We start from the raw sequence: 23,191 nt of genomic DNA on the forward strand, positions 1-23,191 counted from the left end.
TATGTCCGCGGGAAAGGAGGGACCCGCTGCGGGATTCTGCATGAAGAATCCGCGGCGGGCCCGATTTTCCCCGTGGACATGAGGCCTAAGGCTCCTTTTTACACGGAGCGATATATTATTCACAAGAGCGAACAATGACCAAATTTGCTTGTGCAGTGGGTTTATAAAAAGGCAGATAAATAGTTCATTGACTGGCAGATCGTTCACATTCACTATACCAGGACTGTGCAGTTTGGGTCTCCCCATCTCCAATACAAAGGTGAATAAAAACCGTTCACATGCCCAGAAAGTCATATAGTAATAGAAACTATACTACAAGTATAAAAGCCATTTTAAGACATCTAAGCATTACCATAGGGGTGAGCTCTTCTGTTACAATTGCTGCTTTGCACAGGTCAAGAAAAAATTATATAAAAGACTTCCAACTTCAAATATCTGTCCATGAAGGACATTTAAGGCGGAAGGGCTATAGGCTCTCCTTGAGGAGAGCACCTAGTAGGTGAGTGAGGAGACTTAGAAGGCCATGCATGCTCCTCTGGGTAATATGCAAATAAGGAAAAAGGAACAGTACCTCTGCAGCGCCACCTACTCAATGGCAGCATCCCTGCCAAGCCACAATCCTACTGCACACGGGTGAGGGTCAAAGACCCTGAAACAGCTGTCTGTGTATGGATTCTGGCTTGGTTTTCAATTCCTAATCTTTATTAAGACCTGTATAAAAGGGTTGTATATGGATTTGCAGGAATACTGCCATCCAATAGGTGGCGCTGCAGAGGCATTGTTCCATCTTCCTTATTTGGACTTTAAGGGTAATTGTGTCTAAAGGTATGTTCACACGTGGCCCGGGGGAAGTGATGCCACTTCCAAATCACCTGAGCACCGCCTCAGCCCTCACTAGAGGCTGTCAAGGCACAATGTATTGCGAGGTGAGGAGGATTGTTGAATCCTGTCAAAATCTGCACCACTACTGGGGTAAATTAAAACGCAGCACTGGAGTAGCGGAAGTCGGGAAAGGAGAGTATAGGCTGTTTTTCTATTGTTTTTCTACATGGCCTGCATAGTAAAATATATATATATATATATATATATATATAACTAAGACACCGCTTTAATTGATGCCAAATAAACCCAGATAGTCAACTAGTCTTGCTAGTCCAGAACCAGCATTCCTGAACACAACCTTAACACTGGACCACACTGGATTTCCAAACTACTGCAACTATTGTATTAGGAACGTATTTGTGCATAAACAAGTTATAAGCCTTCGTTGTTGTGGCATATTTTTTACTGTTCAAACCCAGCGCTGTCGTGCGCGCAAAAAAAAAAAAGCAGATGGGGGCAAGACCTATCTTTTATCGCACGTATAAAAAAAACCCCGAAAAACATAGGGCAAGGCCTATCTTTTTTTACACGTAGGTGTTGCGCACACCAAACACTCATGAGAACAAACCCGTTGAAAGAAATGGTTTCGCTGAGTTTTGAGGGCGGCGTGATTTTCACGCCCACAAAAACCTCCGCAAACACGTCCATCTGTTTAAGTCCTTACACGGAACGATTTAATGTTCACGAGTGAATGATGACAAAGTTCACTCGTTCCGCCTGTTTGAATGATTTATCTGCCTGTAGTCATTCACATCAACTGTACCAGCGAATGAACGACTAAGGGTCCTTCTAGATGAGCAGATTCTTGTTTGAACGAGCGAGTGACGTCACAAACGTGAGACTGAACAAGCGCCGTTTAACCAGAATGACAAGTGAACGAGCCAACGATGATTTTTATGCTTCTGGTTCGTTGTCCAGCCATTGGCTCACATTTAGACCGAACGGTTATCGTCCGCTTCCACCCATTTAAATGATTGTTTGAATGATCATTGTTCCATCTAAAATGATTGCGGCCAACATGGAACGATTAGTAAACGAGCAGACGGTGATTTTCAGGCTTCCATCAAATGGACGAAGCAGTAAATTAATTCTCGTTTGTCGTTCAATCGTTGGCCTCGTTTATACTGAACGATTATCGCCAAAATTAATAGGTTACTTGCTTGCTCTAATTTGAACGATATCATTCCATGTAAAAGCACCTGAACAAAATACTGCAACTTTGTTCTTTTGGCAGACAGCTTTTTTGCCTGGAACATCCAGAGGACTATCCAAATCAAGAGTATGACCATGTACAGAAGAAAACAAAACGAAGAGGTACAATCAATAGAAAAACAGCATTGAACGTGCAGTAAAGTGTAAAACATCATGCAGCACAACAGGGAAAGAATACATCATATACACAGATTTGTGAACTGCACTGCAGGATAGAAACGCTCCTCAACCGTGATACCCATAGGGTGAATTGTTTCTCATTTGCACAAGCAAAAAAAATTATTACTTTTTAAATAAAAAAAAAATAAAAAAACACGTAAAAGCAACCCTCTGTTTTCTGTGCAAAAATTCTATCCTAGGACCAGAGATGACGGTATATTGCCTGCAGCGGTTCTTCTCAGACGTACCTCTGATCCACAAGTTCTGGGCCCACACAAGTTTCAGACAATGTAATTCCCCACAGCGCACTGGTAGAGTTAAACTATCAATGCACGTTACCTGCTCTCTGATTGGCCAGAGTTGTTCACATGATCAATACTGGCAAATCAGGGAGCAGTGCACAGGGTATGTTAGGCAGTTAAAAAAAATTCAGAACCGGATCACAGGGCCAACAGAGTAGAACTGTATGTAATCTACGCCTCTCTCCTCTGTCCCAGGACAGAATTTTATCCCAAAACTGGAGGGTCGCTTTAAAGGAATTGATATAATTTACATATGTACTTTATAGGACATTAGAAGAAAGGGGACAACATGTGTGAGACTATAGCATTAAAAACACTACCTGCATTTTTTGTAGTCAGATACATCATTTTTTTCTTTTTCTTGCTTGAGATTGTACCACAGAATGGCCCTGGCACAGAACAGAGAAAACAATTAGCTTAAAGGGCTTGTCCAGCGTACAAAATCCATTTTCATGAACACGGATACTGAATGTGAATTAACAAAGTGGGGGGCTCCTGTTTAGGATTCTCATCTTTTGCTCTGGCCTTCCCTATATTACACAGGCCATCCATTGATCACAATGGGCACGGTGTGATACTTAATTTTCCATGTAGTGACACTGCAAGAAAATTTAAACATGTTAGTTGCCCCCCAGATTATAGCAGATTGCTGGGCGTGCCAGCTTGGTGATAAGCATATTCTCAAGGGCCCTTCTAACATGTAGGAGGAATTGTCCAAAGAGATGAACCCCTTTAAATGGCCTACAGAATATAAGAGCTCAGTGCGTATCATATGGAAAATCGTGATCATCAAATGAACATAGGATTGAAATAATGGCAGACTGTCTAAACTAAATGGAATTGGTAATCTAAAGAATGAATGTATTCAACCAGGACCAGCCTCACTTACTGATCCTTCCTACTACATGAAGCAATATTCCCTACCATTGTGACTTTCTTATATATTGCCTTGGTAAAAAGTAAACATTTCCCATGTCCTACTTCCTAGAATGAGATTAAAACTTAGTATATCAAATACCCCCGCACCTACACCAGCGAGGGCACCTATCTGCCCAGCAGTTTTTTTTAACCTTCCAAAACACAATCTTGTGCAGTACTTACTGTACATTAAAGATTACGGCAATATACTTTAGTAGACTCCTGTGCCCCTTTCACCAGATAATGCAAAATGCCCATTTGTGGGGCATCATCCAAGGATTGTTGCATCCATCCTCATCAACAACGGAGCTCACAATCGAATATCCTTCTTTCAGACGCATACACACACAGTAGGGTCAGTTATTTTTGCACTGTTGGAGGGAACTGGAGAACCCAGAGGAACCGACAGCAACATAGGGAAGCCATTTACACTGCATGCAGGTGCTGACCCTGGTTGGATTTGATCCCTGGACCCCAGCGCTAACCACTGCATGGTACACAACAGAATGTATCTGCTATAGAATATCATTAGATATTGCTCTGCCTCCTCCGCTTCATTACACGAGTGGGGTGCAGCATTGATGCTGGGCACTTGCGGCACATTTTCAGGTGAAGGGAACAAAAGAGACCACTGATGTATGTTACACAAAGTAATCTGTAGCCTTTTCTAATAGACAATTGAGCACACACAGTACTTTAAAAGTATGAAGGCTCTTTGTGACGGGTACAATACTGGAGCTAATAAGCACCACACAGCAAGGATTCCCCATACTGAATACCATGGAGACCGCTCAAGCTTTTTCTACAGATTTTTACATCATACAGAAGAAAAACCTACAGATTCAGAAGTTTTATCGAAACTGTAAAGCACATTCTAATCAAGCAGAAGTTGACAGATTGCTGAAATATTAGCATGGTGTACTTCTAATCAAGCATCACCTCCAGAGAGCACGGAGGCCAACTGCAATAAGTTACATAACTTTTTGGTGCAGCATAAAACCCTATCACTTTCAGTATAATGGCCTTAGGAGGGAGCGGAATTGTAAAAATGATCAATGCCTACTTGGTCAAAAGTTATCATTCCAATTAAGTTTTGCTGGTACAGAAGTAACGGTTTTCAACTATGCATATGCGCTATCCGGTGCCGTCCGCTATGGGAAACCGTACTGCATTTTATTAGGCACTTGTCTGACTAGGAAATAATGTCACCCGTTAAGACATTCATATTTCCAAGAGGTTGCATCAACAATGACAGACATGTTACACCAGACCTTTTAATGACTAGTATAAGAAAATCTCAGCAAGGGCAGAATGGTGGGCATGAACACAGTTAATAATCTAATAATGATCCATAAGGCAGTTTTCTCATGGCAATGAAAATCATGTGAGAGGTGCATGTTGAGAGACCCACAAATCTCAACGAGTATGAACCCCATTCTTTTGGATGGGGGTCATATACACAAGCGATTTTTTCCTGCATCGGCCGTTGTTTTCAATGGAGCTGGAAAACACATTGCATGGCATGCATGGTGCACACGAGTGCAATGTGTAGTTTCTAGAGCTGAGCGAGCACGCTCGGTAAGGGTAGTTACTCGAGCGAGCCTCGCTCATCTCAAGTAACTGCCTCCTCCTCCGATCGCGGGTTGAGTGAGAATCTACTAGCTTGTATTGGTCTCATCATTTCTGTAATATACTTGCATTAAAAATGTTGTGATTTGCAGTGGTAAAGCAACATTTGAAGTGGCTGGCACTTCGGTTTATCCTTCCAGCGTATCTGCAATTCACTCTTTGCTGTTAGGTACAGACCATTTTGTAGTAACAAGTATGTGTCCTTAGCAACAGGGGGAGCCGCCATCTTCACAGGGGCACCTCCGTGCACTTAGAGGCTGCAGGCTGAGGGATCTGCAGACACTGTGGTAAGGATCTTGACAATCTCTGCCTCTCCTGCTGTCACAGCGTCTGTGTGCATCTATGCACACATAATATTGTGTTTACTAACCATGTGGCCAGAACATCTCAATGTCAGAATCATCCCGGGAACGCAAAGGGGTGGGCATTCAGCTACTGCTTCCCTGTTGACTGGACTAAGGACTGTGCAATGCAGTATGGAAAGTGAGGAAAAGGAAATACAGGACAGTGAACTACTGGCAGAATGCTAGACTTTATACATGCCCCCTCCCTGAAAGTGGACTGCAAACAGCAGATAAATGCAGAAGACCACCTGAAAATCAGAACGCACAAGCCTGAAACAGGGTGCAAACAGCAGAAAATGAGAGGGCATGGACAACCTGGTGTATTTAAAAAAAAAATGAAAAAAAACTCTGGTACGCTTTAAATTTGTAGAGTATTGAGTTCCATCTCCTTGGCAGGCACCTACTATATTATGCCCCTCTGACCAGTATTGACATTTACATAACGGATGACATACAAACCCTTTACCATTATTACTTTTCATGTACAATAGCAATGTCTGCAATTTAGGAGTATATGGCCCACACATACTTCTACCAATGGCAATCCTAAATCCCATTACTACAGTATAGTGATACCTGTTCCATCCCAGTCTCTCCTCACAAATGCTTTCCGCTTTTCCTCCAGAAACTGACTGGGAATAAGTCCTGCGCTTCCACCTTCTTTTACATGACTTGCCTGGAAAAAGTTAATAAAATATTTAGAGTCCAACACATGCAGTACACTGCCAGTCAATACACTGGAAGGCGGGAAAGAGAAATAAAGGTAAGGCCTTATCTAGAACTGGCACAAGGTTGATTCGCACATCTGACCACAGAAATCTGCAGGCACACCCTTCTTACAAAAGTATTTATGTAACAAGATCTGCTATACAAATCTAAATAGAAAAGGCTAATCTTCCTGCTCAGTGTGCAACAGGGCATTTCTCCAATCCACTTACATATGTGGGTGGTCAGAAAGAAAGCTGCTTGTCTGGAGCAAGCAGCTTCCAGAAAACTCACAGTAGCCAGTGTTCTCAATCTTACAACTACATTTAACATGTCAAGTAATGATCTGACAGAAGTACTAGTGGAATTTGAGTTTGCTTAGAGGGCCCCTTTAAATGGAGTATGCTCATTATTTCTGCACTTGTGGCTAGGAGAGGACCAGTTAAGTCCTGACGTCATTGGGGCTGGCTGCATAGCTTTGCAGCCTCAGGCCCGCTGACTACCGCTGGTTTTCTTTTCTTGCTACTCATCCTTGGTCCCCTGTACTTCCTAGGTTTGTAGATGTGAATGTGTCAAGTCAGCGGCCCCCACGGCTCACTGTCAATAAAATATGAAGTCATCTATTGACAGTGAAGGGTGGGGACCGCCCCCTTGACACTTTCACAGTACTGGGAGCCAAATCTAAAGTGTTATACAGGGAAAAAGGGTAAGTAGTAGCAAAAGAAAACCAAATGATAAGAGTCAGAGTGGCCACAGCTGCAAAGCTATGCAGCCGGCCATGCTGCCATGAGAAGAGAACAACTTCTATTTTAAAAGCTTTGGCAAAAATTTTAGACTGATTTAAAGAGGGCCAGCTAAGAGTACAGACCTGTAGCTGTAATATACTATCCTTACACACTGCACCGTAGTATACAGACAGATCCCATTAAAGGCCAAGAACACGACTGCATTCTGACTTCTGTTCTGCATCCATAATACAGAAGTGCGGTCCATCCTGACCGTGAGTCTCCTGAGCCGAACTTAAAGCATCATAGGAATGTATGCTGCTTTGAGTTTGGATCAGGAGACCCATGGTCGGGATGGACCGCACTTCCGTATTATGGATGCAAAATGGCAGTGGGCCACCTAGGAGGTGAGAAGCACAAAGTCACATGGAAACTGTAGAAAGAGGGGTTGGGGGGGAAAGCAACCCCTGATACAAAGGACACTGGGATCAGTGGTGATGTGATAACTGTAAAGGATGGTAAATATGGTCATCTTGTACAGCTGTGCGAATGAGAGGCGCAACTCTGAGTATTAAAGTGGCAAACTAACTCAGCCGTTGCTACTGCCCAGTCTGGAGAGATACCATATCTCCCTGGAATATACAAGGGTGGTTAAGGGCATAATGGACAGTTGGCCGAAGAGAAGCGCTCCCTAGTCCCAACTTTTCATCGAACAACGCTCCCCCCACTATAATCATTCTACACGGCGTCTAATGGGACACAATGAGGCTTCTTTGGTAAAAATGCCCCAGAATGATATCCTGCCAATCAGGGTCAATAACAGAATTGGTCGATCATAGCCAGAAGGGGATTTCCATTCCAATTCTATGTTCTCTTGCTGCAAGTTGTAAGATTATATATGTTACCATATAATCGGCACCTACTTGCCACCAGTTTGGATCCTCCCGGTTTACAATATGCAGAATTTCTCCTTTGGAAAACTTTAATCCGGCTTCTTTGCAGGGAATTAAATTATCATTAAATGGGTTGTAGTCAAAATGGCACTTCACAAAAACCTAAGGAGAAAAAATAACGTATTACTAAAAGGTAGAATCTATGCACCGCCACCTTTTTTTGGTCTGTAAAAAGAAAACATCCTAGTAAGAGTTCGGTAACTTACTAAGACAAATCCAACATACGGATACATGGTTAATGACGCTCACCTGTTGGGGAGATACTGCATCTTTATAACTTGGCAGTATCTTTAATGTAACGCTACCACTAATGCTCTTCAGCAGCTCTTGCAGTTCCTTCGGGTTGTTTCCCACTTCATGACCATTCACTTCCTTAATTATGTCACCAACATGGAGAAGACCTTGTCGATCGATCATCCCGCCATGGAGAATTCGAGCAATAACTAAATTACTATTTTCCACTTTAAACGTTACACCCTGGGAAAATCAAGCAGAATAAAAACACAGATGTTAAAAAAACAAAAAAACCCGCTATATATAGTAAATAACTAAAGTAACATTAAACAGGAGTAGCTTTGAGCTGCAATAAGTAATTTAAAAACAGCATGAAACGCCCTTAAAATATATATTTTAAGGGGGCCCTAATTATTCATTAACTGGGGCTCCCATTTACTTACCAAAAATATGTTTTTATGCCGAAAATGAGTGTAAACTGCTGGCTACTAGAATTCTCCCCTTTTCTAACATGCGGTTCACTGCCTTGTGTCGTGAAATCTGTCACTAGTAACAGAAAATGATTATATGAAGTGTGTGTGCACGCCCATAGAAGTCTATAGAGGGAGTCGACAGAGTGAAACAGGACTTATACAAACATGCTACTGCAGCTAATGGAGTTTACTGTCTCAGCTACTGAGATCACATCTGCACTGCTCAGTGCAGCTGTATAATGTCCTCCATGATGCGGATACTTATGAGGATGTGCTATGGACAGATAAAAAAAGAAACTCTGCTCTGCTGTGTAGTGTATGAGAGAAATACATAGCAGCTTTACAGGACAACTGAGAATTAGACAGACTGTAGAGGGTAAAAAGGATGAAAAATGCAAGATACAAGTCATATAATGGCCAGAAATTCTGCTCTTCTGCTTTATCTCTCGCATTACCTCAAGGCATTACATGTTAAGCATCAAAATAAGTGAAAATCTTTAAACATTACTCATTCTTGAATCTGAGCTATTAAACATTAAAAGAAAAATGTCAGGAGAGAAAAAAATAATATTTGCACTAACTTTAACACCAGAAAGAAAACACAGATGTGTGCGGGTCCCAGGGTCTCTGGTTCTGACTGCCCCAGCTGTATGCAGTGAATGGGGTGGCCCAGAATTACGGAAAGAGCCAAGCATTTTCGTAGGTCACATAGAATGGAACGGGAGTTATGGATACAGTGTAGCAGAGCCATACTCTACTGTTTACACCCTCTTAGCTACCTAATACAGACAGGAATTCCCAATACGGCTAAGAGGGAACACCCCTTTAATACAGCAGTAATGCTGCCAGTCAACAAAAATATGTAAAACTTGTTTTAATAAGCCATTACAAGTATGAATATGTGCTAAAAAGCCACTTCTGAAATTAATAGCCACTTACTGGATTCAGCCTAGCCAATCCTGCTTACAAGAATTTGCACCAAGAATGAACTCAGCGATTACTACAAAATATCAAAATGCGTAAAAAAGTGGAACCTCTTACTTCTAGACTCCCATGACTTCAATGTATATATAATATTTTACTGCCTTTTTAGTTTTGTTTGTTACTGCTTTTTGGAATAGTTTGGAAGGCCTTGTGAGATGAGCCATCTATGGCAGACAACGCCGTTTTCAGCACTTGCCCCATTTATAATGCATTTACTTTTCTGGAGACTAGGATCATATCTGGGTATACGTGGACAAGTGGCTATACATGAATGCCATACTCCCAGTGAATATCTATATGCAATCAAGCGCCATTAGGCAGCGGTCCGTTTCATCTGTTGTAGAGATAAGGACAATGTTCTACAATGTAGATATCCGCAGTTGATTAGATATTGTCTCACATTCTGTTGTAACCATTTTATTGATGCAGCTCTGTTCTTGGTTCGCTGTTGCTTTGTGCAGCATGTGACACACCCCAAAACACAAAAGCAGTTTAATCACCACATTTAGTTAACCCCTTAGTGACAAAGGCTGCTTACTAATTATTCAGTTTGTTTTTCAGTGCTGCATTCCAAGAGCCATAACTTTTTGTAGTTTCCCGTCGGCAGCCGTATGAGGGCTTGTTTTTCGCAGGACAAGTATTTTTTCTAATAGCATTACATTTGAATACAAATAATGTACAATTTCTATACAAATTTAGGGGTTTGGGGGAGGGGGGGGCATTTGTTTTTTGGGTTTCATTTTTACAGAGTTCAGTGTGCAAAATAAATACTGTGATATTCTTCACGGGGTCGGCAGGATTCTGACAATACCAAGTTTATGCGTTGTTTTTTTTCTGTACACACTTTTTTTTTTTTTTTTAAAGATTTGTGTCTCCGCATTCCAAGAGCCATAACTTTTTATTTTTCCATCGACAGAGCTCTAAAAGTGCTCGCTTTTTGCGAGATGAACTCCAGTCTCCATTTATCCAATTTTTGGGAGCATATAACATTTTGATTGCTTTTTATTCCATTTTTTCTAGAGACACGGTTAAGAAAAAAAATCTGCAATTCCAGCGTGGTTTTTCCCCCTTCTTTTTAACGGCATGCACCATGCAGTATAAATATGCTAAATTAATTCTGCAGGCCAGTATGATTACACCAATACTAAATGGGAGTAGTTTGTTTTTCCCGTCAATTTTAATATATATAATTTAGAACTGCATTTAATGACCCCTGCCATTCTTCGGTTTTTAGCAATGGTGCTGTGTAAGGTGTTTCTTGACATGACGAGTTATACTTTTAAAAATAGTACCATTTGTTGATCCATGCGACGTTATGATCACCTACTATTCCATTTTTCATAAGGCGAGAAGCAAAAATTAGCTTTTTCAATGTTTTTTTTTTTCATGACTACTTTTCTCTCTAGGTCATTACGAACGCAGCGATACCACGTGATTTTTTTTTTTACATAGTAAAGGTGGTGTTTTGACTTTTTTTTTTTTTTTAAACTTCTCAGTTTTGTCCGACTAGGCCACCATAGCTGGTAGACAGATGCCATAGCAATCTATAGGAACGCTGCAATCACACACCCCTGTCAGCGTTCACATGCTGATGTAAAGGGTTAAACAGCAGGGGCCGAAGGTTTCTACAGTCCCCGCTGTTTGAGCAGCAACCAGGCTGTTACCCAACATCTGAGCACCCGCTCCCCATGTCATTAAAAGACGGCGCATCAGAATAAAGCCCCTTAACAGCCTCTGTCAAAAGGCGTATTGGACAGTCCTTATGGGGTTAACAAACATTACCATGTTGCTATACAGACACCAGATACTTGCTTGACAGGAATTAAAGAGTCTGAAAATGCAGCTACAAACTGTATCATAATATAAAGGAATAGTAAAACTAGGAACAAGGGCTACTTTATACACCACAAAGCCATGCTGTAAGAACTGTTCTGCACATGTATACACTAGATAAACAGATGAATAGAACTAATTTTCCCTTAGGGCATAACTAGAAGGATGCAATCAGCACTGAATACATGCAGGAATTATAAGCAATTGTTCAAAGAAAAATAAAATAATCCCCTCCCCCTACTCCCACGTTTTGTGTCACAGAATCTGCAGCAGAGCCTCAGCTTAAGGAGGCCACATCATCAGTCCTGGAACAGGCAGACCGACTTGGGACGCCACCTGACCGCTACATAGTGGGTTTACTGTAGTATTTGCACTGCGGTCTCGACTAAGTGCTCATTCACAAGGGCCTATTATCACCATGTATTACCCTGCGTAACACGCGGTGAATGGAGGCAATGAAAGTCTACAACACCCGGTCTTTACCCAGGCTGCAGTTCCATCATACACTAGGCTTACATTTAAAGGGATGAGAGTTTCTCAGACCTGCAAGACTTTTTACATCAATGATGCCCGGCTGTATTGCACTGTCCAAGTTATGTTTCCCATTACAATATGGAGCAAGTGGTATCTATGGTGCGGTGTAGTGCTGCGCTGTATAGCTGACATTTGGTCGCTATGATGTAATATGTGGCTCCAGTGGCTTCCAGACTCCTTCCTTTCTAATCAGCAAAAAGGACTCAAAGCGTTCTGCAGGATCACTAAGAGAACTCTGAGGTTGCACATTTCTCGCACAGATCAGCACTAGGCAGGATCACATTCAGCTTCTGGAGACACCTATGGGAGAGAAACACTGACCTCCCAGCCTCAACATCGATGGAACAGGCAGCAGCTGTACAGATAACGGTCCTGGTATATAGGACCTTGCTAACCTGATTGTAATATGACAAGATGTCAGGAGGATTCAGACTGGGGCACCAGGAGGCATCAGAGTAATAGGATTATAAACTTTCAGTGTGCAAAACTATACATAATCATGCACAGACTTCTGTGCATGTGTATGTATGTATGTATGTATGTATGTATGTATGTATGTATGTGTGTTGCTGGGCTCTATGTTTATGCACTGAATATGCAGCAGGGCTGTATATGTAAATAACGCTTGCATTGCAGACATTTGCACTACAGCCCATTCACTGCTACATTGCAGAAATGTGGAAGGGATCCTGCATTGTGAAATGGGGGTTCCTGCTTTTTAGGATCAATGGGGGTCCCAGCGGTCAGACCCCCACCGATCTATCAGTTTTCAGTGGATGGGTGAAAACTTGTAATTTCCCCCACTAACTGGAATACCCCTTCAACGGGAGCGGACTGTTGGCTATTAACCCCTTAACCTATGCTAGAATACCCCAAAAAAAGGAAGCACTACCATAAGGCCCATTTAGACACAGCTCTGTTCTCCATAACAGCCGGGTGCTCCGTGCAGAAAACATCTGGATGCAGAAGACAAGCGGGGACACCCCGGTTGTCTTCTACATCCTCCGCTCGGAGCGCTCTGCTGTATAACAGCCAAGCGCTTGGAGCGGGGGGGCAGCTAGATGTTGAAGACAATCGGGGACAACACCCCGCTTGTCTTCTGCATCCTCCGCTGGCAGCACAAAATGATCGCTCATATTGAATAATCATCTTGCGCTGTAAAATGACAACGATGATCGCTCAAAAGCGATTAATCGTTGTTCTCTAAATGGGCCTTTAGACAACTAAAGTTAGTGACATGGATGCCTCAACTTCCTTAGAGCCCCAGCAAGTTGTAATTGGAAGGAAATCATTTTTTTTTTGTTGCGTCTTTCAGTCCGGTGCATCTTAGGACCAACACTGCGTACTAATTACTGTATTTTTCAGACTAATTATAGCATGGCTTCAAGTGGGACCCCTCATAAGAGTTACATAACAAGACTACCAGCTTTCTTTGTGTACATTTAAATTAGCTGCATGGGTAACAAATAACTTACCAATGGTTCTCCAGCTTTTTTGTGAATGCCAACCATGCGGATAGCATCAACTGGTGCCATTTGATTATTCATTTGAGAATTCATTTCAGGGCTTGAAGGGGGCGAATCATAGCATTTTGATGCAACTATATCATGGGCTTCTAAAAGACTCTAAAAAGAGAGATTTTATTAGTAATGCAAAAAAAAAATTTTTTTTTAATCATTTTTATTGATTGGCCTTAACAATTAACATCAGTTTGACAATGCTATTAAATAATTTCCACTGTCTGCAACAATAGGATTAGAGGAAATTTGTCAGCTCCCGAGTCACAAACGGATGTGCTCACAGGAGCTGAAATGCAGGGATGCGATTATGATACCAATCTCCTTGGGCTTCCCCTGCTGTCTGAGCTCAAAGCTGCAGTTGCTTGAATCCCACAAACTATACAAACAAGCGCACAGAACGCATTATTCAGAGTTACAGCTTGAAAAGACAAACACTTCATATTATTAGTTTCCAATTCACATACATATCTTGAAGTATTCAAGTTACGGTGGCCATACACATATGAATGTTGGCCAAATCCGAGCATCCACTATACATTGGGGGTCTCCCAACTTTCCCCCTATAGTAGAAGGCTGGGCAGTTGGGATTGCAGCATGCCTGATCTTTTTGTTCTCATGATAGATAAGCCACTGCCAGCAGTGCCCGGCTGCAGCTTAGCATCCTTTCACCCGGAACGACCGGTCTGGTGCGGGTACCCAACAGGTGTCCCAGCGATGGATCATTGTGCTTTTACACAGGAACGATCATCACTGAGAGAATGGAGGCGGAGCAGGCCGGCGATCGTTCCAGCCGGCCAGCTTCCATCCACAGTACCAGGCAGTCGTTCATTAGATGAAAGACAGCCCGTTTACACTGGCTGATATTTGTTCTGTCCTTATGCATACATAAACTGGGTGAATGATAACTGAACGAATTATCGTTCAATCGCTGCATGCATTTAGACAGAACGACAATCATTCAGATTCTTGCTGGATCGCGGCAATCTGAACGATTTATCTGCCTGTGTAAAAAGGGCCCTTACTCCTCACTGAGAACACAAGCATGATTAGCGGGAGTGCAGAAAAAGCGTTCACATGCAACAGCTATCCAATGTGTACAGTGAGCCTAAGACTGCCTGTCCACGGGGCGTTGCGATATCCTGTGGCGTATCTCCACCGCCGGGGAGCAGGAGCAAGCAGACGGATCTCTGCAGTGAGCCTTTTTGACAGATAGGCTGACCGCGGAGAACCATGGCAATTCGCAGCATGCTGCGAAATGCCAGCTACAAGGGGAGAATCGCTATGATTCTCCGCTCGTAGACAGGGAAGGCTGCGCTTTCCATAGCAACGCTATGGAAAGCATTTAATGCGTTTCCTGCGGCCGGATTATCGCCACAGGGAACGCAGTGAAAATTCGCCCGTGGACAGGAGCCCTAAAGGTACTTTTGCACAGAGCAACTATCATTTAAATAGTCGCTCAGAAAAGTCGTTGAAGCGTGTGAAAAGTAATTTTCTTCCTGAGATAGCATTCATATAGGGCATCTCCATGCAAATTCGTTAGCAAGTCGTTCAAATACAAATGATTGACTTTACACAATAAGACTTTTGATCAGTGATCGATCGAACACACACACACACACACACACACACACACACACACACACACACACACACTTTCTTTGCAAGCTGAAATGAAAAAAAAAACTAGTGACTGCTTGTCGCCCTGTCGGTGGTTACGTTTACACTGGACAGCTATCGTTTGAATTTGCTCTTACGAGTTATTACTCGGCCAATAGTTGCCCAATGTAAAAGTTACCTTTAGGCCCGTTTCATACGGCCTACAAAAATCGCACAATTTTGTTGCAATGCGACCTCCCTTCCAAACTCATGTATGTGAGGCCCATGGTTTCAAATGGGTTCTTTCACGTGAGAGATGTTTTGTAGCCTGAAAGAAGCCATTGGAAGCCACGGGCTTCACATACATCCGTTTAGTAGCTGCATTTTCCAGCTAAACCCTAAAACAAGGAATGCAGCGACAAAGCTCAGAATCTTATTCTTATACGTCGAAAGATGGAGGTTTCTATGCACTACATTTCTTCTAGCTCAAACTTACCTGAAAATGGGGTTCTTTCAGTATACCAACAAGCTCTTCAACATTTTTATCTTCATGTGCCAATGGACTAATATCGTCAAGAATTTCGTGCAACAGTTCAACATTATTATCACTAACCGCTTCTAGCTTTGTGTCTTCTAGACGTTCATGTGCCTGCAATGGAAAAAGGTGGAATAAAATGAAATGAACGAGTTTATTAAATACCAAACAGCGTGCGTAATGAGGCCACAGAGCATTAGCATACGTATCTGAGAATGGAATGTATCATAATGTACCAACCGTATAGGAGCAAAATTCATGGTCCTAATCACAGACCTAGAACACAACATCCTGTAGTTTTAGCCACCCAAAGAAAACAAAAAAAACAAACCAACCACATACATACAATATTTTCACACCACAGACTCAACTATATGGGACAAGAAAAATGGCCACAGCTTAGAAGTTAACCCTTTCCAATCAACTGTCTGACGTCTGAAGACATTATGATTTAAGGCTGTACAGCTCCGATGTTGCAAGACATCCGTCGGGGTTCTCTTACTGTATATTGCCAGCCTCTCTGCTGTCGGAGGCTATCGAACTTGTCACCTCATGCAGTACTGGCTTTAGCCAGCAGATAGCGCCGTTGTATTATGGCAGAAAAAGAGTACGCCCCCTAGGAAAACCAAGATACAAATTGTATTGGAAAGGGTTAAAAATCTAAAGCTTTTGTGCACAAATCCTCTATTTTATACAATTTAATTGCGGCTGTGTGGCCTATGGATTATTTCTCTCTTAAACGATGGGAGTTTAACCAATACTAAAAACCAGATTTATGTTGTAGTATCCGTGTAAAGACGTAATGAATATTGCATTAGTACAACTACCTGCGCGATGCAGAATCCCAGTGTCAATTACACATTCAAGTAACTGCTGTAATTATGAGTCATAAAATCACTTTGATGTGCTAACATGTAGACAGAAGTCCTGAAGGAGAATCTAAATGAGTTTGTAAATTGGCTTTTCTTTTAATGTTGGATACTTTCAAGTTGCACAAGCAAAAATTCTTGAATGCGTAGCTGCGCTATACCGTTAATAGCAATTCAAAGTGTAGTGAAGTGCAAAAAGACAGAGGCGAGGGTGAAGAAGAACCGGGATAACGGCATAGTGTGCAACTGAACCAACAATGTTCACGTACACCGAGCAGAGAGAAGTCAGCTCTCCAGCTCCTATAAACCTGTCAACTGCCTAAACCTCAGTACCCACTTCTCCTGCCAAGCGAAATCACAAGATGAATAAAACTCAATTATATTTTACTGGAAAACAGACTCTCTGCACAACTAAATCAAACACTATTGTGTATCCCTGGTCCTAGAACGGCAAATCAATTATAGATCATAGACATGCCTTTCTGAAAAACGTACAGCCGGTAGAATATCTACCTTAAAGAAAAATAAATAAATGAATTTATTTATATTTATCTATCTCTCTCTCTATCTATATATATATTAACCAGCCAGCAGCATTTACAGATGTGACTGCACCTCTTTCTAGAACCGGGGTCATAGACCCCATCTTGACTGGTCAGACAGCCACCACATATAAATCAGGAAGAGCGGAGAGGTAGCACCGCACGCGCACGGCCCTCTGGGCGGAGAGGTAGCACCGCACGCGCACGGCCCTCTGGGCGGAGAGGTAGCACCGCACGCGCACGGCCCTCTGGGCGGAGAGGTAGCACCGCACGCGCACGGCCCTCTGGGCGGAGAGGTAGCACCGCACGCGCACGGCCCTCTGGGCGGAGAGGTAGCACCGCACGCGCACGGCCCTCTGGGCGGAGAGGTAGCACCGCACGCGCACGGCCCTCTGGGCGGAGAGGTAGCACCGCACGCGCACGGCCCTCTATTCAGTTTTATGCGACTTATGACAACAAGCTTGCCTATTTTTATAACTCCCATATAAAGGAATTACGAGAGGCGCAGATGTGCGTAGCTACCTACCCACTCCTTAGGTGCCTGGATGCCTGACCCCATTTTGGAGACTGATACTGGTCCCACCTCTGGGAGCCGCACCTACCAAACTTATGGCAGATCATGTGGATGTGTCATTTATGTCTAAGTTATGGCTAAACCGTGACAGTATACAACTCTACAGAGACACGGAGAGCAACAGAATTTTACTACGGATGAGCTATCCTCAGGATAGGTCATCAATAGTTGACCGGTGTGGGTCTGCCACTGAGGATCCCTGCCGATCAGCTGATGGCCGAGTCTGTTGTCATTGCAAAAAGAGCTGGAAGCAGACAGCTGTCACCATAATGCAGCAGACCCAGTTGGTATTTCAGGCACGGTTCTCATTAAATTCAATGAGCGCTGTGCCTGCACTACTAAACCAGGGCACTACACCACAGACAGCACTATCTGGTTCCAGCTCAGTTCACAAGGACAGTTGGCCTCATATCAGCTTACCTGTGGGAATTGTAAGGCGAGGAACCCCACTGATCACCTACTGATGTCCTGGAAAACCTTTTTCTTTGAGCAAAAGTGATCATTTAAAACACAGTTAAAGGGGTTTTGTCATTAGAAAATAAATTCTATACTTACCTATTCCTCCCCTATCAGTCTTCTTGCAGCATCTTCTCCTGTCTCCTGCAGTCCCCTGGGTCACCTCACTTCCAGCCGACTAATTCTTCTTCTGGTGACAAAGCGTCTATTCTCTGCAGTCTCCTTCCTGCAGGGCTATGTACGCTACGTCACTAGTGACATAGCGTTCATAGCCTAGCAGGGAGTGCCGAGCTATTGCCAAGACTGCGCATGCGCGCTGTCTCTCTGCAATAGTATATGAACTCTCACAGCGAGTCTTGGCAATAGATCGGTATTCCTTCCTAGACAGTGAACATTACGTCACTAGTGACATAACCTACACTGACCTGCCGGAAGAAGAATGCAGAGAATGGATGCATCATAACAAGAAGAGGATCCGGCCGGCTGGAGGTGATGTGACCCGGGGGACTGCAGGAAACAGGAGAAGATCAGCGAGGAGAATGTGGTAAGAGGACTGCCTGGGGAGGAATAGGCAGGTATTGATTTTTTTTTTTTTAATGACAAAACCCCTTTAAAGCAGAGCATCACACATGCAAACAACATTTCCTAGCAAACACGCGCAACAGCGTGACGGCATATTTTTGGTACCTTGATAACATTCCAAACCATAAAAATACCTTAGCAAGAGATCTTACAATGGGGTTTTCCATAATCCCTTTCAAGAAAATGATATCAATCTCTTCTGCCCCTGTTGAAGAGGGAAGATCCGTTAACTTCTCCAGGACTTGCTGCATTGCTGTAAAAAAGCAGGAAAAATGCATCTTAAGTGTCATTCTCCTGTAAGGACATACAGAAGTTTGTACTTCAGCACTGAGTGCACCATCACTAGATGTGTTGTCTTGCATCTGACTGACCGTAGACAGAATGTGATTAACCGCGGCAAAGCGCACAGACAAGAGACCAAAAGGAATCGGATCCGCGGGTGGACTATAAAGAGAGTAGAACATTTCCCTTTCTGTATCAGCAGTTTTACTAAATACTTTGCAGCGCTCAACAAGAATTTAAATTTCTGTTTGAAGATAAGTGAATAAGCTGCTTGCCACCGGGGAAGCGAGCGGCACATCGGCGCATACATTTACACAACATACATTCAGGGTAATGGACAACGCCTGCATGCCGTCCCATCACTTTTTTGGGAGGATTACCTCAGGCCGGGTTCAAACCTGTATTTGGGATCAGTTTCATTTTACTTTTCCTGCTCTGTTAAGGCTCATTCACACGACTGGGATTTTACCGCGATGCGCAGTGAATGGAGACCAGGATCTTTACTGATCCATTCACATGAGTGTGTAGATACGTGCGTGAAAAAGAATCCCAGCATGCTCTATTTCACAATAAAATTACCTGAAAGCGCTGCGGAATACATTGGCGCTATACAAATAAGATTTACTTGTATTGCTGGGACAGCTGTGGGGCATTTTTGCGCCCGAGAGTTGTCCCGTGTAAAAGAGCCCTTAGGTTTAAAAGGCCATACCATATTTCCTCAAAAATAAGACCTACCCAGATAAGCCCCATCCTGATTTTCGGGGAAGGTTTGAAATATAAATCCTCCCCTGAAAATAATCCCTAGATACTCTATTTGAGGGGCGGAATCACCCAGTCGCTAGCGTCCGGGGGTCCACGCGCTGGTCTCTGATTATGCGGCAGGGTGCCATGTCAGCCTGACCAAGGATTCTCTTCTTTCTGGTAACGGGGTTTTGAATTACCACACCTCCAGCAAGCGAGTGCTTTGATTGGATCGAGCACCAGCCAATCAAAGTCGGAGCTCTGATATCACTGAATGGCTGTGATTGGTTGGAGCAAGCGCCAGCTCTGATTGGCTGGCGCTCGATCCAATCACAACACTCGCTTGCTGGAGGCAGGGTAGTTCAAAACGCCGTTACCAAAAAGAAAATCCTTAGTCAGGCTGACACGGCAACCTGCCGCAGCGTTGGAGACCAGCGCCGGGACCCTGATGCCGCGGACCAGGTGAGTATAAGCCGCCTCTGAAAATAAGACACTGTGCCTCTTTTGGGGCAAAAAATATAAGACAGGGTCTTATTTTCAGGACATCACGGTAGTGAAAAGTGCAGGATTTTGATTTGTTTTAAATACAGACATCTATGAAAAAAAAATACGATTAGCATTAACATACAAACAATTTATACAATACATCATTTTCTGATGGCACAAGGTTTTTTTGGGGGGAGCTTCTAAAGTAATGTTGAAATTACAGAATGCCCCGTTCTTTCACATCAATAGGGTAAAGCAGGAGTCAAACACAAAACATGACCCATTAGCTTTCATTTTATAATAGATCCCCAGCAATGCTTTTTAGTGCAAGACTACAGAGTTCGTACAGAATGTTATTTGTGAAAAACCAGGGTGTTCTGTCAAAAGCCAATAAAAATAATAAGACGGACGTGTTCAGGCCCCCATGCAGAACTCACAAGGACGCCTGTGTTTGTTTTCACGATCCGAGTAGAAATGCGTTATCTGATTACATATATCAAAATGTACGTAAGGCACAAAAAAGGGTTAGAAATTCACGGATCGGGACTGCTGAAAACCTTGCATTCTACTAGTTCTATCCGGCAGCTCAGCATGGAAAGCAATAGAGAGTTTAAAGTCAATGATCACCAAATTTCAAATACAAAAGTACGTAGTCCAAATGCATAGCATTAAAAATACATTATCCTCATAAGTCCAGCATTTGCAATCCGCTCAACAGATTAACCATGTCAATCACCTGCTACTTTCATACTGCCCTCTAGATATTATTTATCCCTCATTAAAACATTACTACATGCCACAACTGCTTTAAAGGGGACAGTCCAGCAAAACACACGTTTTTCCATCCTTGCCCCCCTCATCTAATTGCCTGTTGCACTCTGCAGGTCTCCTTTGTGAATTCCAGCCTCCTCCCCGCGGTGCGGCCCCCTCATCAGCCTCCTCCCCGCGGTGCGGCCCCCTCATCAGCCTCCTCCCCGCGGTGCGGCCCCCTCATCAGCCTCCTCCCCGCGGTGCGGCCCCCTCATCAGCCTCCTCCCCGCGGTGCGGCCCCCTCATCAGCCTCCTCCCCGCGGTGCGGCCCCCTCATCAGCCTCCTCCCCGCGGTGCGGCCCCCTCATCAGCCTCCTCCCCGCGGTGCGGCCCCCTCATCAGCCTCCTCCCCGCGGTGCGGCCCCCTCATCAGCCTCCTCCCCGCGGTGCGGCCCCCTCATCAGCCTCCTCCCCGCGGTGCGGCCCCCTCATCAGCCTCCTCCCCGCGGTGCGGCCCCCTCATCAGCCTCCTCCCCGCGGTGCAGCCCCCTTATCAGCCTCCTCCCCGCTGTGCAGCCCCCTTATCAGCCTCCTCCCCGCAGTGCAGCCCCCTTATCAGCCTCCTCCCCGCAGTGCAGCCCCCTTATCAGCCTCCTCCCCGCAGTGCAGCCCCCTTATCAGCCTCCTCCCCGCAGTGCAGCCCCCTTATCAGCCTCCTCCCCGCAGTGCAGCCCCCTTATCAGCCTCCTCCCCGCAGTGCAGCCCCCTTATCAGCCTCCTCCCCGCAGTGCAGCCCCCTTATCAGCCTCCTCCCCGCAGTGCAGCCCCCTTATCAGCCTCCTCCCCGCAGTGCAGCCCCCTTATCAGCCTCCTCCCCGCAGTGCAGCCCCCTTATCAGCCTCCTCCCCGCAGTGCAGCCCCCTTATCAGTCACCAACTTGATCAAGATTCTGGTCGAACCTTCACATCTATCCCATTATGCATCAGCACAGCTATACTATTTCTTTTTGCAGGGGACACAATTTATCATTAGCTCCTCTAGTCTTCTAAATAAGCTACAAACCATATGTCAGGAGGATGAGCTGTTATCTCCTCTAGCATAGCTGTGTGACAGCATCAGTGTGATCATCATCAGGTAGGCCGGGCTCACACGAGCGTGCGGTAAAATGCTGCATGTATAATGTAGCATTTTACTGCGGTGTACCGCCACGCATGACAGCACGTCTCTCTCACAGTCCTGAGCAATCTTTTAAAAAAAATTCTCACTAAAAACACAGTAAATACGTTGCGCATCGACGCCGCACATTCACAATGTAATTGCATAAGTACAACACTTAGCACCCATAGGGAACATTAGGGCTCAATTGTGCGTAATATTTGGTAAAATAAAACATGTTACGTTCTTTTTTTACTCGTGCGTTACATGCAATGAAAAAATGCTACTTTTAACCGAGAAAATCAATGTATTTGAATTGCACACTTGTATAATACACGGTACATCGTGCTCACAAACCGCAATTCAAATCCGCTCATGTGAGCCTGGCCTTAACATGACAGACATGACTGTGGCCCCCTTCAGGCAGGCTCTCTGTACCAGCATATACAAGCCGGGCTTACACGAACATGTCTATATAGCATATTCCGCACGTTCTTGCTTACACGAATTGCGCAAAATACGCATGCACGCTAAGATACTACATTGTGATGGGCGGCTCGCAGCCAGGGCTCCATGTCATTGCGTACCGTGAGATACGGTCATGTGAGCTGGTCAGACGTGAGCTCCCCTTGCCAATCTATAGACGAAAGAGAGTTACAAAGAATAGAGGACAGCTGGAATGAATGAGGGCTGACTCACGCCAGCGTATTTTGGTGCATTTTATATGCATAATATGCAGTGCAAAAGCCCCATAGTTTAACATTTGCCCATTCAGACCAGCATATTACGCACATTTAAAAAATAAGAATACAGCATGATAGGGGTTAATCATATTTTAAATAACCTAACATAAGATAGATAAGGAAACAGTGTAATAAATGTGACATTAGTTATTTGGTTATATAAGGTTATGTATTATGGAAATGAAAAATATGTAAAACATTCCGGAAGTTGCTAGTAGAATTTGGATATAGAATCATATGTAAAAAGGTATATTCAAGCGTTTATTTGGATGATGATTTTAAAATACTAAATGTATGATTAATTAGATTTCATTCAGCCATTTTGATCACAATTCTGAACTCTTGATCAGAAGGTACTGAATACTAAGTAGGTGGCTAAAACCAGTTCTATGTGTTTAACTAGAACCAATGCCCCCTCTTTGATGTGCAAATTGTTGATGGACTTTTAAGATTACATTCTGGTCTGGGAAGAG

At 43.8% G+C, this 23,191-nt stretch overlaps 1 protein-coding gene across 3 annotated transcripts in view; it reads right to left on the bottom strand.

Moving 5' to 3' along the window:
• PALS2 (protein associated with LIN7 2, MAGUK p55 family member) overlaps positions 1–23,191 on the bottom strand; it is an 86,252-nt gene that overhangs the window by 27,781 nt on the left and 35,280 nt on the right. Inside the window, exons 2-8 of one of the 3 annotated variants that reach the window (XM_066585620.1) lie at positions 18,714–18,814; positions 15,500–15,652; positions 13,363–13,512; positions 8,079–8,306; positions 7,800–7,931; positions 6,023–6,122; positions 2,876–2,944 (exon numbers count right to left, since the gene is read on the bottom strand). In XM_066585620.1, coding sequence (XP_066441717.1) covers positions 2,876–2,944; positions 6,023–6,122; positions 7,800–7,931; positions 8,079–8,306; positions 13,363–13,512; positions 15,500–15,652; positions 18,714–18,812 — 931 coding nt within the window. In that variant the 5' untranslated portion in view covers positions 18,813–18,814. Of the gene's footprint in view, positions 1–2,875; positions 2,945–6,022; positions 6,123–7,799; positions 7,932–8,078; positions 8,307–13,362; positions 13,513–15,499; positions 15,653–18,695; positions 18,815–23,191 lie in introns of all 3 variants that reach the window. The other 2 variants (XM_066585619.1, XM_066585621.1) reach the window with 2 other exon arrangements.

Source organism: Eleutherodactylus coqui, chromosome 12, assembly GCF_035609145.1.
Source record: "Eleutherodactylus coqui strain aEleCoq1 chromosome 12, aEleCoq1.hap1, whole genome shotgun sequence".
NCBI classification, from domain to species: domain Eukaryota; kingdom Metazoa; phylum Chordata; class Amphibia; order Anura; family Eleutherodactylidae; genus Eleutherodactylus; species Eleutherodactylus coqui.